Source organism: Suncus etruscus, chromosome 2, assembly GCF_024139225.1.
Source record: "Suncus etruscus isolate mSunEtr1 chromosome 2, mSunEtr1.pri.cur, whole genome shotgun sequence".
In the NCBI taxonomy this organism is placed as follows: domain Eukaryota; kingdom Metazoa; phylum Chordata; class Mammalia; order Eulipotyphla; family Soricidae; genus Suncus; species Suncus etruscus.
The window spans coordinates 70,811,698-70,827,402 of record NC_064849.1 but is presented as its reverse complement, the minus strand read 5'-3'; the positions used below and the strand labels follow the sequence as shown (position 1 = coordinate 70,827,402).

At 42.4% G+C, this 15,705-nt stretch overlaps 1 protein-coding gene across 1 annotated transcript in view; it reads right to left on the bottom strand.

The window, feature by feature from the left end:
• DROSHA (drosha ribonuclease III) overlaps nucleotides 1–15,705 on the bottom strand; it is a 139,365-nt gene that overhangs the window by 80,889 nt on the left and 42,771 nt on the right. The window contains exon 16 of the mRNA XM_049768729.1: nucleotides 6,367–6,536. Coding sequence (XP_049624686.1) covers nucleotides 6,367–6,536 — 170 coding nt within the window. The remainder of the gene's footprint in view (nucleotides 1–6,366; nucleotides 6,537–15,705) is intronic.

The following is a 15,705-nucleotide window of genomic DNA, read 5'->3' as shown; positions in this document are numbered from 1 at the left end:
GGACATCTTAGGCTAGAGAAGCAGCTTCAATCAGAAGCCTCATGAAGGGCTCCTCGACTTACAATGCACAGACAGAAGCTGTCTTTCCGTATTCGGCTTTTGTTCCATTCACTCTTAGTTGTACCTTGCATATTCCTTTCATTCTACACATCAAATTAGAAGATGGTTGCAACAATGGTCAAATAAGTAAGAATCCTTTGCCCATATAGACCATTTTAAAATCTTCTTTTGGAGGGCGTTGGGAGAGTTGCTCAGGGGTTACTGACTCTGTGCTCAGAACTCACTCCTGGCAGGCTCAGGGGACCATATGGGATGCTGGGATTCGAACCACTGTCTGTCCTGTGTTGGCTATGTGCAAGAAAAATGCCTTGCAGCTGTGCTATCGCTCCAGCCCCATTTTAAAATTTTCTATGAAGAAGCTCCTGGTTGCTCATGCGTGCATGTGTGTTTGTGCAGTCATAAAGAAGAGAACAGCTCATTCCTTCTTAAGTTACTGTGTCTGAGGAATCACTTGCAAAATGCCTTTTATCCTGAAAGCTTAAATTTGTGTCGACTATGTTATAGCAAGCTCACTGCTTAGATACAGTCCTCAGGGCAGTCTCTAATTAGAAGCTAAATTCTTACTAAGAGACTGTGGGGTCTTTGGTTCAATGGCAAGAGTGCCAAAGGCTATATTGATCCACTAAGGTTGAAATGCTTCATTCTGTCCCACAGCAGTGAGCGCCCAGAGATTTGAGTGGTCAGGTTAGTACAGGACAGAAAGGTTTAAAACTGGACCACCAAAGTCCACAGCAACTGAGACAAGCTGATTAACACACTCACAATTCTAGTCCTGTACCTCTCCCCATACAAGACCAAGAAAACAAAAAAATTTCTGGATATTTATTCAAAGTAATTAAAAAGCAATTGACACTGAAGATTTCCAAGAATAGGCAAGTCATGTAATAATCAAAATTTCATGAATATTTTGAAATGTGGGCTTCTGATTTTACAATTAGCAACTGAGAAAAAAACTGTAGTCACAAGTAACCTAATAAGGTATCTGCCCATCAAAAATAATAACATGTATTTCCCCCCAACACTTTGTGCATCAAAGATGCAGTGGGAGGCCAGAGTGATAGCACAACAGGTAGGTCATTTGCCTTGTAAGTGACAGACCTAGGTTCGATCCCCAGCATCCCATATAATCCCCTGAGCCTGCCAGGAATAATTTCTAAGCACAGAGCCAGGAGTAAACCCTGAGTACTGCCAGAGGCTCAAGCCCCACTCCCAATAGATGCAGCAGGATACATATTTAAAGAAGACCCGAGTAACTGAAGAAAACTATGAATTACTCAGAAGAAAAAAAATAATTTTAAGTGTCTGTAGCAAATCCAAATTTATTGGGAAAAAAGGGTGGCAGAAATGAACTGGAGGTGCTGACCACCCCTTACAACATTCCTCATACTATCTTTCTGGAATCAAGAACATTCTTGCTAATGACAAAAGTATTCCCTGGTAGAGGCGAAGTGTCAGGCAAAGATGAATTCTTTTAAGTTCTACAGCAATAAAGTACTTAATGTGATCATAATGGTTTGAAATTTTTAATAAATTCTCCAATATTCTTATCATTAGGCAATCTTTCAAAGCAATTACCCAGAGGATGAAATGTGGCATCATCTCTACCCTGTAATATTCTCAAGACTATCTATCATGTTCCCATGATACCAAGTTTTCAGGACATCTTCCTCTTCCCAACATATTTTTAGACACAAACTACAAAAAGAAATAAATTAACTTCAACACATCCCTATCCCTAAACTTGGCATCTTAAGTTAACTTACCATTCTTTTATTTGTTCCTTTTCTTTCTTTTTTTTTTTTTAACCACTTCACTTCCATTTCATTATGCCCAATGTAAACCCAATTTTTATCAGCAATTGGTTTCTTCCTTCTCTTCAAAATTAACCATATGCCGGGGCTGGAGCAGTGGTGCAAACGGTAAGGTGTTTGCCTTGCCCAAGCTAGCCTAGGATGGACCAAGGCTTGATCCCCCAGTGTCCCATATAGTCCCCCAAGCCAGGAGCAATTTCTGAGTGCATAGCCAGGAGTAACCCCTGAGCGTCACCGGGCATGGCCAAAAACAAAAACAAACAAAAAATTATTCACCATATACCATTTCAAGTGTGGCTACTTAATTGATGCCAAGTTTATTCAATCTTCCTCATTTTTTGAAGATCTCAATGAAGAGTTTATGGTTCAATCCTGGCAGTCTGGGTTTAGTGACATCACATAAAACAGGACTCCTGGCTGACCCATGATTTGGCCATATGTTACTAATTCCTTTCCTAGGAAAAGCTCAGATTTTGCAGCTAATTAAGCATCATAGATAAGATACTTCATTACTACCTGGCTCTCATAATTGATCCTCAACAAACAAATTGAAAATAGTTATGGAGTGATAATGGTGAGAAGGACAAAAGTTATCCATCCAGGCTGGGTCTGGAGAGATAACAGTAGTAGGGCTTTTGCCTTGCAAGCAGTGGATCCAGGATGGACAGTGGTTCGAATCCTGACATCCCATATGTCCCCCGTGCCTGCCAGGAACTATTTCTGAGCGCAGAGTCAAGAGTAACCCTGAGCGCCACTGGGTGTGACCCAGAAACAAAATCAAAACAAAACAAAGTTATCCAGGCTATTGGTTCAGAAACAAGCAATAGGCGAATAAGAAGCAACTGAGAATTTTTTTTTTTAATAGCACAGACTTGGGCCTCATCTAGACTATCTTGAGAGAGCTGGGATGTGGGTCAAGGTATTCTTATATTTCCAAGTGCTTGCCAGTGGATTCCAGGAAGATGTAATCAGGCAACCACAGAAGAAAGCCAGGAGGGGAATGTATACCCCAAGCAGCCACTATAGTGGTGGCACCAAAATGAAAGGTAAATCTACTAGCATCATCTCCACCTGTCATCTGACCCTATATATAAACAGCACAAGATTGCATATTTGGGGCCAGAGTGGTAGCACAGTGGTAGGGCATTTGCCGTGCACAAGGCTGACCCAGGGAGGATGCAGGTTTTATCTCCTGTATCCCATATGGTCCCCTGAGCCAGAAACAATTTCTGAGTAACCATGAGAGCCAGGAGTAACCCCTGAGTGCCACTGGGTGTGGCCCAGTAACAAAGAACAACAAAAAAAAAAAAAAAAAAAAAAAAAGAATGCATATTTAAGCCACTATCTAAAGAAAATTAAAGTTATAGCTATAGTCTCATACTGCTATATCTTTTATAATTTATTTTATTTTATATGGAGGTAGTCACTCCTGGGGGTAGACCTGACTCCTGTGCTAAGGGATCAATCCTTGTAGTCCCTGGGGGACCAAAAGTGGTGATAGTGATTAAATCTGGGTCAGCTGCATACAAGGCAAACACTTTACCTGCTTTAACTATGTCTCCTGCTCCAGTGTGTATTTTATTAGTAACTACTTATATAGCTTAACAATACAGCAGTAAAAGAAATTAAGACATGAGGATTAACTGAGTGATAATAGCAGTTGTGACCAACCAGATCCGACCCCCAGCGTCTCATATGGTCCCCGAACCTGTCAAGAGTGATTTCTGAATGCAGAGCCAGGAGTAAGCGCTGAACGTCACTGAGTGTGACCCAAAAATGAAAAAAGAAAATTTTTTTAAGTCTTTTTGGTTTAAAACAAGTTTTCTGAGCTATTCTTCTGTTTTGAGGCCATACCCAGAGATGCTCAGGGCTTACTCTTAACTCTGTGCATGCGGGATCTTCATGGTAGGACTAAGGGGACTACTATATTAGGTACCAAGAATTAAAATGGGGTCAGCCACATGCAAGGCAAGAGCCTCGCCCCTCCATTAGCTCTCCAGTCCCCAGGTTTTATGTTTTCAATAAATACATAAAATAAAACAAGTTTTATGTTTAGACATTTTTTTATTAAATTTTCTTGATTTGTTTAAAATAATTAGTATTAGATGGGAGGTTTTATTTGCAACTAGCAACACTTTGTTGGTGCAGATGCTACAGTCATGCTACAGAAAGTTGGTCCAGGGTTTTCATTTCTCCAAATCAAGGCTATTAAACCATCTGGCAGTCTTGTGACAACAAAAGCTTTGTTTAAATAGAAAACTCTGAATCTTCTCTTGGAAATAGTTTAATTCCCTATTGATGGAAAACTGCATTCTGACAAAGATGCCAAGATAAGAGGATTTTATAAAACAATGTATTTTAGGAAAAACATTGTTGTTTTCTCCAATATATAAAACGGCATTTTCTTTATAGGAGACAACTATCTTTTAAGTCTCTGCTTCTAATTTTTGTATATTTACTTAAAAAATTAAAATGAGAAGCCAGCTTCACACAAAATAATTGAAAAGATAAGAAAAGGGAAAATATTTACAAGGGACCAATGAAACAACAAATAAGACAGAAGAAAAACAGACCCCCCCAAAAAGGCAGGCCATATGAGTGGCCAAAATATTTAAAATATCAATATTTACATGAAAACAAAATAACTAAAACTAAAACTGAACTACTAAATATACATATACACACACGTTTTCCCTACCAAAATAACTAAGGTTTTTGTTTTGTTTTGGTTTTTGGTTTTTCAGCCACACCGGTGATGCTCAGGGATTACTCCTGGCTATGTGCTCAGAAATCGCTCCTGGCTTGGGGGAGGGAACATATGGGGCGCCGAGGATAGAACCACGGTCTGTCCTAGGCTAGCTCATCAAAGACAGACGCCTTAAGTCCTGAGCCACCACTCTGGCCCAGTTTTTTTTTTTTTTTTTTTTTTTTTTTTATTAAGCTGGGTACAACTAATATAAAGAAATGGGAACTCTTAGCTAATCAGAGAACAAATTTTACTAATCTCTGGAAGGCAATTTACTACATAATCTCAATTTTATTATTTTTTTAAAATTTTATTTATTGATTGATCCATTGATTGGTTTCTGGGCCACACTGGCCACGTTAAGATGTTACTCCTGGCTCTACACTCAGAAATCGCCCCTGGCAGGCTGGGGGACCATATGGGATACCAGGAATCCAACTGGGTCCCTCCCGGATTGGCTGCATGCAAGGCAAATGCCCTACTGCTGTGCTCTCTCTCTAGTCTCATACTTCCTTTTTTAAAAAAAAAATTAATTTTTTGTTTTCTGGGCCACACCCAGCGCTGCTGAGGGTGCCATAAGGAATGCTGGAGACCAAACTCAGGTTGGCTACATAAAAGGCAAGTGCCCTACCTATTGTACTCCTTCTTCAACAGTGGATACTTTTAACCTACTAATTAATTCAAAGCTTTTTTTTTTTTGGTTTTTGGGTCACATCCAGCGGCACTCAGGTGTTACTCCTGGCTTTGTGCCTGGAAATTGATCCTGGAAAGCTCAGGAGACCATATGGGATGCCAAGAATTGAACCGGTGTCTGTCATATGTTGACCGCGTACAAGTGATAGCACACCCTACTGCTATGCTATAGCTCTGGCCTTCTTTTTTATTTTAATTTTATTAATTTTATTTATTTATTTATTTATTTATTTATTTATGATTGGTTGGTTGGTTTGGGGGCCACACCCAGAGGCACCTGGCTTGCATTCAGAAATCACCTTTGGCAGGCTGGGGGACCATAAGGGAAGCCAGGAATCGAACCAGGTCCCTCCTAGTTGGCCACATGCAAGACAAATACCTTACCGCTGTGCTATTTCTCCTAAAGTCCCTAAAGCACGAAAATAAACTTACACATATGTAGCAACACATCATATATGTGTATTATGTATTTATACCCATATATTTAAATTCAATACAGCATTACTACAACAAAACTAGGGGCATAACCGAGGTATCAACAATAGTCAGTCAAATACAGGGACCTTTCTTTTTATTACATTGCTAAGAAATTAAAGATGATAGGAAAAAACTCAACATTTTTGTGATATTAAGTCTTCTGTAAGATGAGAAAAAAATTGAACACTAATGAATATTATTATTAACAATATTAATTAAATAATTAATTTTAATTTTGAATTTTGTTTCAAAACAATATGAAAGGCTATCTTCAAGAGAACAGAAAAATGAACAGCATGATTTTAGCAAATAAAGTCATTTATTGTAATTGTCTTCTCTGTATGTTTTCCTAGCTTACTAATCTTCCAAAGTCAATGGGCAAAATATCTGACTAACCTGCAAGGTAATTATTTTCATACCTATCACATATTTAAAAAAAAAATTACTCATAAGGCAAAGAAGCCTTTTATGTAGGGGGACGTTTTTGTTCAATGTTCTCATAGTGTTTCAGAGAAAACATTCAGACCTGGAAAAGTAGAAGATTCCTTCAGCCTCTAGGTGTGCAAAGAGAGAACATACCGTTCCAGGGTTGGTGACGATCATGCCTTTGCATTCCTCAGCATATTTCTGCCACTCGAGTTCTTCCCACTGAAGCATGTTGGCAATCTCCTCCTCAGGAACCAGCGCTTTGCTGCACCGTAGCAAGTAGAGAAGAATCTGGTGCATGGACAGCACTTCCTTTCCTCCATCTTGAGTGAGAGTTGGGGTACAGGGAAGGCAAAAAAGGTTACTCAACTCACAGCCGAAGAAACAATAACAAGATGCTGGAGGTACACAGAGCAGGCATTGGGACCAAGGTAATTAATTTACACTGTTTAACCGGGGCCAAAGAATATAGAAACCTTTCATGCCATTGAAGAGCGCACATAAGCCATCTCATTTACTAAGATGCCAATGACATTAGAGTTGATAAAAGACTCCCTTGGTGGGGGTGTGTGACTATTAAGAGGGGTGCACATCAAAATAAATGTGAAAACACCCAACATAAGGAACCATGCTTTATAATAAACAGAACCCTGTTATTTTATCATTCTTTGAGGAGAACAGATGAGAGCTCTTTACAAGTGGTGTTACTGTCTTAAGAAAACTCTGAGCTTTTATGAGGTATTTATGGATGTTTTTAATAAGCTATTGTTGTGCTATGGTCTAATTCTTAGGTGCTAATGGGCCGCACCTGCTATGATGAATAGCTCTAAAAGCTAATATCATGAAGATCATTACGGAGTTAGTACATGAAGAAAATACCAAGTAATCTGAGGCTCAGAGACTCACATATCAACAAATTCAGAGGATTAAAAACAACACACCAGCAACATAGTTGGAAGAAACCATACTCCTATACTTGATGAAATAAAGCTGTTCACTCAATAAATATGGGGTACAGAGACTTCTGCTTTCCCTTGGGCTTAGTTTCTTGACAAGAGTCTATATTCCCACCTGCTACCCCTTCCTCTGCCTCCCTAGTCCCATCTGCCAGAAGCAGGGTCAGAAGACACTGGCTTGTACTTAGGGCATGATATAAGGAAGGATCAGAGAGGAGAGAGTCTAACATTCCCAGAAAAACAAGGGGATAAAGATGGCAGCCACGGATGAGCATAAATGTGTATCTGACTTGTGCTAAAAGATTTAATGGTGCCCCAAAACTTAAGGGTACTACAAAACAGAAGAGATGAAATGTTTGAGTATGAATTACCCCTATGGTTTCCCCAGCCCAGGGGTCTCAAACTCGTGGCCTGCAGGTCATTTGCAGTCCTCCATACAACATTTTGTGGCCCTGCCCTAGAGGAATCTTTTTTTGTTTTGTTTTGTTTTAGTTGTTTGGGTCACACCCCCCAATGTTCAAGGCTTACTACTGACTTTGCACTCAAGGATCATCTCGACTTTGCCTCCTGTGGTCCCCAGGTAAATTGAGTTTGAGACCCCTGCCCCAGCCCATCATGTGTGATCCCTGAGCACAGAGCCAGGAGTAAGTCCTAAGTATTGCTGGATGTGGCCTCTAAAACAATAAATCAAAAAAAACTTATTTCTTTTGGATCTATATTTTATTGTATGCTTGTTTTTGTTTGCTTTGGGATCACACCCAGTCTTACAGGCATGAATAATCATTTTATCTCAGCTAGCACGCAGGAACTAGAGAGGGCATCAATGTCACAGAGCAATTACAGATGGAAGACATTTTATACAAAAGGGCATGGAGGTCTACTGATTCACTTATGAACCACAGCGCTTGGTCCTTTCAACAGCACTCTCGCACCACTGGCACAGGGCCCACCCGAGATCCTGGAATCAGCAATGATCTAGGAGGTTGGAGACCATGTTGCAGAGGAGGGGAAGATACTAAGAAACCATTAATGAGAAATCAGGCCAAGATGTACCTGTGTGATTGACACCTAAGTGAGTTACAGGGAGAAGAGACACAGAGAATGATAAAACTCATTTGTGGGATATTAAAAAAAAACTCAACAAGATACTATGGTAGTAATACCCAAAGACAGTAGAGACGAGAGCCAGGAGGACCATTCCATAGTGGAAGCTTGACACAAATAGGGGGGAATGCAGTTAGGGCAGAGAAGGGATCACTATGACAAAGAAAGTTGGAAATGATCGCTCTGGACAAAAACTGGGTGCTGAAGGAAATAAAGTGACATACATGGTATCCCTTCAGTAACAATACTCTAAACCATAGTGTCTATAAAGGAATAAGGGAAGATAGGGAAAATGTTTGCCACAGAGACAGGTCGGGGTGAGGGAAACTGGGGACATTGGTGGTGGGAAATGTGTACTGGTGAAAGTTTGGATGACTGAAACTCAATCATAAATAACTTTGTAACTGTGTAACTCATGGTGATTCAATTAAAATATTTATTTAAAAAATCAAGCTATGGGAGCCTGAGTGATAGCAAGTGGTAGGTCATTTGCCTTGCATGCTGCCAACCTGGGACGAACCCGGGTTCAATCCCTGGCATTCCATACAGTCCCCAGAACCTGCCAGGAGCAATTTCTGAGTGCAGAGCCAGGAGTAACCCCTGAGTGCCACTGGGTGTAACCCCCACAAAAACCCAAACAGAAAAGGGGGATGTGTGGGGAGAAGTGTATCAGTGGAAAACACAATAAAAAACTTGAGACAGTAGTTTTCTATGTTTCACATAATCCAAGAGGCCAGTGGAGAAGGAATTAGTGGTAGGGAAGAGCAATGCTAGGTCTGCAAAGCTTCAAAGAGTCCAGGGCAAGTTCTGGAGTTCCTTTGGTTGCCGTGAAGAGGGTGGGGGTGGGCACTTTGGGGCCATATTCAGGTCTCCTTCAGGCTCTCCTCCTGGCTCTTTTCACAGGGATCACTCCTGGCAGGGCCTGGGACCATATATGGTAGCTGGGATCAAACCACAGTCAGCCACATATAAATCATGCACTTAAACTATCTCTCTGTATTATCCCTCTGGTCCCAGGTCTGGGTTTTGTTCTCAGACAAGACTATGGTTTTCTTCACTATTTTCCTGGCATTTTTATAGGCCCAGTCACAATTGTGGAAACAAACAAACAAACAATGAAAACACCAACAAGTTACAAGCTCTTGGCTTGCAAAAAGCAAGGTGAGGGGCTAGAGAGATAGCACAACCTGATAGGGTGTTTGTCTTGCATGCAGCTGACCTGAACTTAATCCCTGGCAACCCATAGGGTCCCCTGAACACCACCAGGAGTAATTCCTAAGTGCAGTAACCCTTGAGCATTGTCAGATACGACCCAAAGACAAACTGAATGAATAAATTAAAACAAAAAAGGCAAGAGGACAGATATCAAATAGAGGGTAAAGCTCTGGTCCTACAAGTAGATAAACCTAGTTCAAGACACCCAGCACCTCACATGGTTCTGATGACTCTTAGGGGTGACTCCTGAGCAGAGCCAGAAATAGCCCCTGACAACAGACAAGTGTGGCCCCCAAACAAGCAAAAAATAAAAATGAAGAAGAATGAAAGCAACTAGTCAGATTTAGCTACAAATTCCTAGAGGCATCTTCAAAGAAGTATCTTCTAAAAATGTTTCTGTCCGTCAAAGGCACGGAGTCTCCAAAAATATAGAACATCCAAGAAGTGATTAACACACAAAAGACAATCAACCTACATGAGGACATGTCCTGTCTGCTGATTCAGATTATTATTGCTCCTGGCAGCAAATTGTTTTTATGCCTCATTACAAAACATCTGCTTTAATCCAAGAGTCACCTTTGATTAACACGGTTCCAGCGTTAGGTGCCTCTTTCTCAGAGTCTGTCTCCGAAGATGTTTTGAAACACAGGCAGACATACATGTTTCTTGATCAAAGAAGCTTCTTCTCTCTCTCCTCCCCTCTCCCTCCCTCCCTCCCTCCCTCCCTCCCTCCCTCCCCTACCACTAAGATGCCCAGGTAAACAAACACACACACTCTCTCTCTCCTTCTCTTCTCCCTTTCCCTTTAACTCTCTTCTCTCTTTCTCTCCCTCTCTCTCTCCCTCCCTCCCTCCCTTCCCCACTAAGGTACCCAGCAAATCTGTAATCCACATATCCACATTCATTGCTGCTACTAGAAGGTCCCAGGTGAGCAGAAAGAGACAGCATCCCTAGAACCAGGAAGTGTAGACTTATTCAAGGGCATCAAACCATGCAATAGCATGGACAAAGGAAACTGGAAGAGCTAGAAGAGCATGCTAGAAAGATGCCTGAAGGTGGAAAGTGATTATTTTAAGGAGTATAAAGATGCTATACTTTGGAGGTGAGGGATGTAGCTCTGAGAGCAAATATGACCAATCCAAGTAGACCAAGTCTCCCCACACAAGCTTTTCTGCTGCTGACTTCATGGCACTTGAGAAAAGGGCCATGGACTAGACTTTAAAGGCTCAGCCACTGGGACAGGAAAACCCTTTAGCCTAGCATCAAAAAGCCATTGGACAACTGAGGAGAGGAGGCCTGCAAAATAAAGGAAGTTGGTTGGCACCAGGGATGGAGAGAGAGCTCATCGGTCTGAGCAAAGGCAAGAGTTCCTAGTTGCATACTGACACAACATGATTCCCTGAGCACTGCAGAGTGTATTCCTTGCATAGAATCAGGAAGTCATGAGCAACTTTGAGGGAGGGAGGGAGGGAGAAAGGAAGGAAGGAAGTAAAGAAGGAAGGAAGTAAAGAAGGAAGGAAGGAAGGAAGGAAGGAAGGAAGGAAGGAAGGAAGGAAAGAAGGAAGGAAGGAAGGAAGGGAGGGAGGGAGGGAGGGAGGGAGGGAGGGAGGGAGGAAGGAAGGAAGGAAGGAAGGAAGGAAGGAAGGAAGGAAGGAAGGAAGGAAGGAAGGAAGGAAGGAAGGAAGGAATCCCAGTCACTAAAGACCTATAAGCATGCTCACTAATATTTAGCTCAGGTGCAAAGTGACTACCTTGGATCAGCACCCCCACCCCCATACCCCCACCTGCACGGGACCTAGAAACACTTTCCATTTAAACAAACATTCATCAGCTGCAAAGTTGATTAACACCAAAGGAAAAACTGTAAATCCACTTTGAAACCTGCTAAACATTTTAACGTGGTAAGTAAGATTTGAAAAGGCAGGCATTTACCACTGCAAAAGGCAGTGAGCAGCAGGGACAGAATCTCCAGCAATGGATTCTCGGGTGGGGAAAGGGGTCATCTGCTCTGATTTAGAAGTGGAGCACCCATCTCTGCCTTCTCAAAAAAGACCAGGCCAGACCAGCTGGATTCTGCCAGAGCCCTAGGGAGCCAGGGCTATGTCCCTTACACCTGGAAGGGAAAAGGAACCTCACCAAGCCAGGTGGTTGTCGGGGTGATGTCTTTCCCAAGTGGGTAAAAAAGGGGGCCACTGGCTGCAGAAGGCTAGGGATTTACAAACAGTTAATGAATCAGCTCTTCGGGTCTATCTGCGTGGTACATGTTTATGTTGGGGATTTATGGCGCCGTGTCACGGAGGGCTGAGAAGCAGTTTTTATCTCGCCGGCTGAGATAAATGGGACATGATAGAAATGAGGAATTAGAGCGGGTCAGCTAAGGTTAGCGGGAACCGCGCCAGCCCGGGGACCGGAACTGGGACAAGGGCTCATTATTCGGGAAGAACTGGAGCTTGTGTTTCAGGGAATGAATCTGGACAGTCATTAATGAACTGACAGACTTTATAAAGTGTTTCTTAGAGGCCCGGTTCTCCCGGTTTACATTGATTATTTATAGGAGGATTTGGGGCGCAGGGAGCAGTTCGTTAGGGAATTGATGTTAAGTATATGGCTAGTTAATGAGGATCCCGCCAATGATCTGGAGCTCACTTTTGAGCAGTACAAAAATATCATCCTCTTTCCCCTCGTCTGAGGATCAGCGTGGAAATGCATCACGGAGTCTCCGGGAGTGTAGGAGGCCCTTTGAGAACTATTTTTGATATTTGCATGAATAAAATCTGGGATTTTTTCTCTTCTTTTTTTTTTTGAGGGAAAAAATAGGAGGCTGGAGCAATAGTACAGAAGGTAAGATGCTTGCTTTGCACACAGCCAACCTGGGTTCAATCCCCGGCATCCCATATGGTCCTGTGAGCCCCACCACAAAGAATTCCTGAGTGCAGAACCAGGAGTGATCTCTGAGCACCACCAAGTATGCCCCCAAAACAAAAACATAACACAAAACAAACAAAAAAACCTGCCAGCCCCAAGCTCCACTTAGCACAGTGGCAATAAAACCTTGGACTGACACACAGAAAACTCATCGGACCATGTGGCTATGGATAGCAGCAGTCCAGGGGCTGTGAAAGCACAGCAGGCAGGGCTTTGCACACACCAGACCTGGGTTCAATCCATGATATCACATATGCTTGTCCGAGCACTGCTAGGATTGATCCCCGAGTGCAGATCCAGCACTAAGAAAGACCTGAGTACAGTTGGTGTGATCCAACCACATACCCCTAAACACACACCCAATGAGTAGAGAAAAATGGAAAAGCTTGATGGATTTCTTCAATTCTGGGAGGGAGCGGGGAGAGAGAGGAGAGAGAGAGGAGAGAGAGAGTGGAGAGAGAGAGAGAGAGAGAGAGAGAGAGAGACAGAGAGAGAGAGAGAGACAGAGAGAGAGAGAGACAGAGAGAGAGAGAAAGAGAGAGAGAGAGAGAGAGAGAGAGAGAGAGAGAGAGAGAGAGAGAGAGAGAATGCTGTACTGAACAATCCAATCTCTGGTTTATACCAGAAACTTGTTTTAGATACATTTGTTAAAGTGGAAACCACAGATTCCAACACAGGCAAACTGGGAAACCAAAATTACAATGACCGATAAACTTCCAACTACATCTTGTAAGCTGATCTAGATAAAGGAGTGTGACTGAAGGAATGAATGATGCAATACCTGAACTATCTTATCTGAAAAGCTGCACAATGGCACACGAGTTCAAGAAAGGTACAAATAAGAACAAAGATCACAGGCCCAGTCAGAGCTTTGCACACATCCAACCTGGGTTTAATTCCCAGCACCCCGCATAGTACCCCAAGCCCACCAGGAATGACATCTGAGCGCAAAGTCAGAATTAACCCCTGGGCACCATCATGTGTGGCCCAAAAACCAAAACTAAAAAAAAAAAAAAATGATTACATCAAGAGACGTAATCTCAGATGGACAAAACCACAGAGAACTGGAGCCAGTGCTGGCAGGTCCATTGGGAAAATGGGCAGGTACAAATGGTGCCTCAGAATCAAGCTCCTTCTGAAGAGCATTTACTGTCTCCCCCCTGCAATTTTTTTTTTTTTTTTAAGATTTTGGGCCATACCTGGTGGCATGATCAAGGATTACTCCTGGTTTTGCACTCGGGAATTACTCTTGGTGGTATTCAGGGGACAATAAGGGATGCCAGGAACCAAACTTGTGTTAGCTGCAAGAAAGGCAAGTGCCCTACTAGCTTTATTATCACTCCAACCCTTCTTTCTAAGTGTTTGTTTTTGTTTTAGGGCTATACCCAGCAACGCTCAGGAGATTATTCCTGGCTCTGCACTCAGAGATCACTCCTCGAAAGCTCAGTGGACCATATGGGGTGCTGGGGATTGAACCCTAGGTAGGTCAATCATGTGCAAGGCAAATGCCCTACAATTGTGCTGTGACTCCAGACCTTTGATCCAAGTTTTAAGTGTACATAGTATCTTTAATGAGTCTCTCACTGTCTAGAGCTTTTCCTTCTAAACACACAAACACTAAGACCTCATAAGAATATAGCTGAAGTTTGTTTTGGTTTTGGTTTTTGGGTCACACCCGGTGGTGCTCAGAGGTTATTTCTGGCTCAACACTCAGAAATCGCTCCTGGCAGGTTTGGGGGACCATATGGGATGCCAGGATTTGAACCACCATTCTTCTGCATGCAAGGCAAATGTCCTACCTCCATGCTATCTCTCCGGTCCCCAAAAAGGAAGTTTTATATACACAAAATAAATGCTTTATGAAATAAGTAAATTGTATGACATAGAGGCAGGTGGCGGGAGACAAGAGGGAAAATGGGGGCATATACTGGTTGCAGGAAATACACCCAGGTGAAGGGATAGGTGTTGGAACACTGCATGACTGAAGCTCAAACACTGACAACTGTTTTAGATTTGTAGCTTATAGTAACTCAATAATAAAAATAAAAAGGCTGGGCCAGGGTGATAGCATAGTGGTAGGGGATTTGCCTTGCATGTGGCCAACCCTGGACAGACTCAGGTTCATTTCCTGGCATCCCAGATGGTGCCCCAAGCCAGGAGCGATTTCTAAGCAAAGAGCCAGGAGTAACTCAAGTGCCGGGTGTGACCCCAAAAAACCCCAAACAAAAACAAAAACAAAAACAAAAAAAGCTTCAGGGCCAGAGAGATAGCACAGCAAGTAGGAAGCTTGCCTTGCACATAGCTGAACTGAGTTTGATCCCCAGTATACATAGGGTCCCCTGAGCAACACCAGAAATGATTCCTGAGTACAGAGTCAGGAGTAAGACCTGAGCACCATTGGGTGTGACCGAGGAAAAGGACATGCTTGTATGCTGATTGATGGGGCGAGAGGGGAAAGTAGGAGCTGGGAGGCACTGATGGAGGGAAGTGGATATTGGTGAAGGAATCCAGCATATGGTCCCCAAGCCAGAGCTACTCCTGGTTATGGGCTTAGAAATCATTTCTGGCTTGGGGGACCATATGCTGGATATCAAACCATGGTCCATTCTGGGTCAACCTCATGCAAGGCAAACACCCTACCACTGTGCTATCTCTCCGGCCCCTATAAGGACTCTTTTTTTAATGTTTATCTCTTTAAAGGGAGATCTAATAAAAAAGTAAATCCACTTAGAAACTATAAATGGATCCTTTTCTTTTCAATGACAGCTTAAATGTCATGCCTGTATACTTCTGAGAAACATTTTGTGAGAGTTGAAATCCCACAAAGTAAATATCTGACTTAAGATTTTTTTTAAGGTGATTTGAAAAACTGTCCACTTTCTTTTGGAGATTTGTTTGGTTTAAAAATGCCGCAAGGCAGAAGGAGCGGCAAAGCTTTTCTCAACAAACTGACTCTTATGCCACTGCTCAAACTCCATTATCAAGTCAGAGACACATTCACTAGGAAGGAAAAAAGAGACTTTCCAAGATCAAAAAAAAAAAAAAAAAAACCCAAGCAAGTGGCAAATGAAAAAAGTCTTGGAAGTAAACATTAACTGGGGCATAGCAGGTAAGGTGCTTACCAGGTAAGGTCAACCCGGGTTTGTTACCCAAAATCCATCTGGTCCCATGATCACTGTCAGGAGTAATTTTCCTGAGTGCAGAGCCAGAAGTGTAACCCTGAGCACTGCTAGGTGTGGCCCCAAATCCAATGATGATAACCAGGATGGCAATTAACATGACATTAACATAA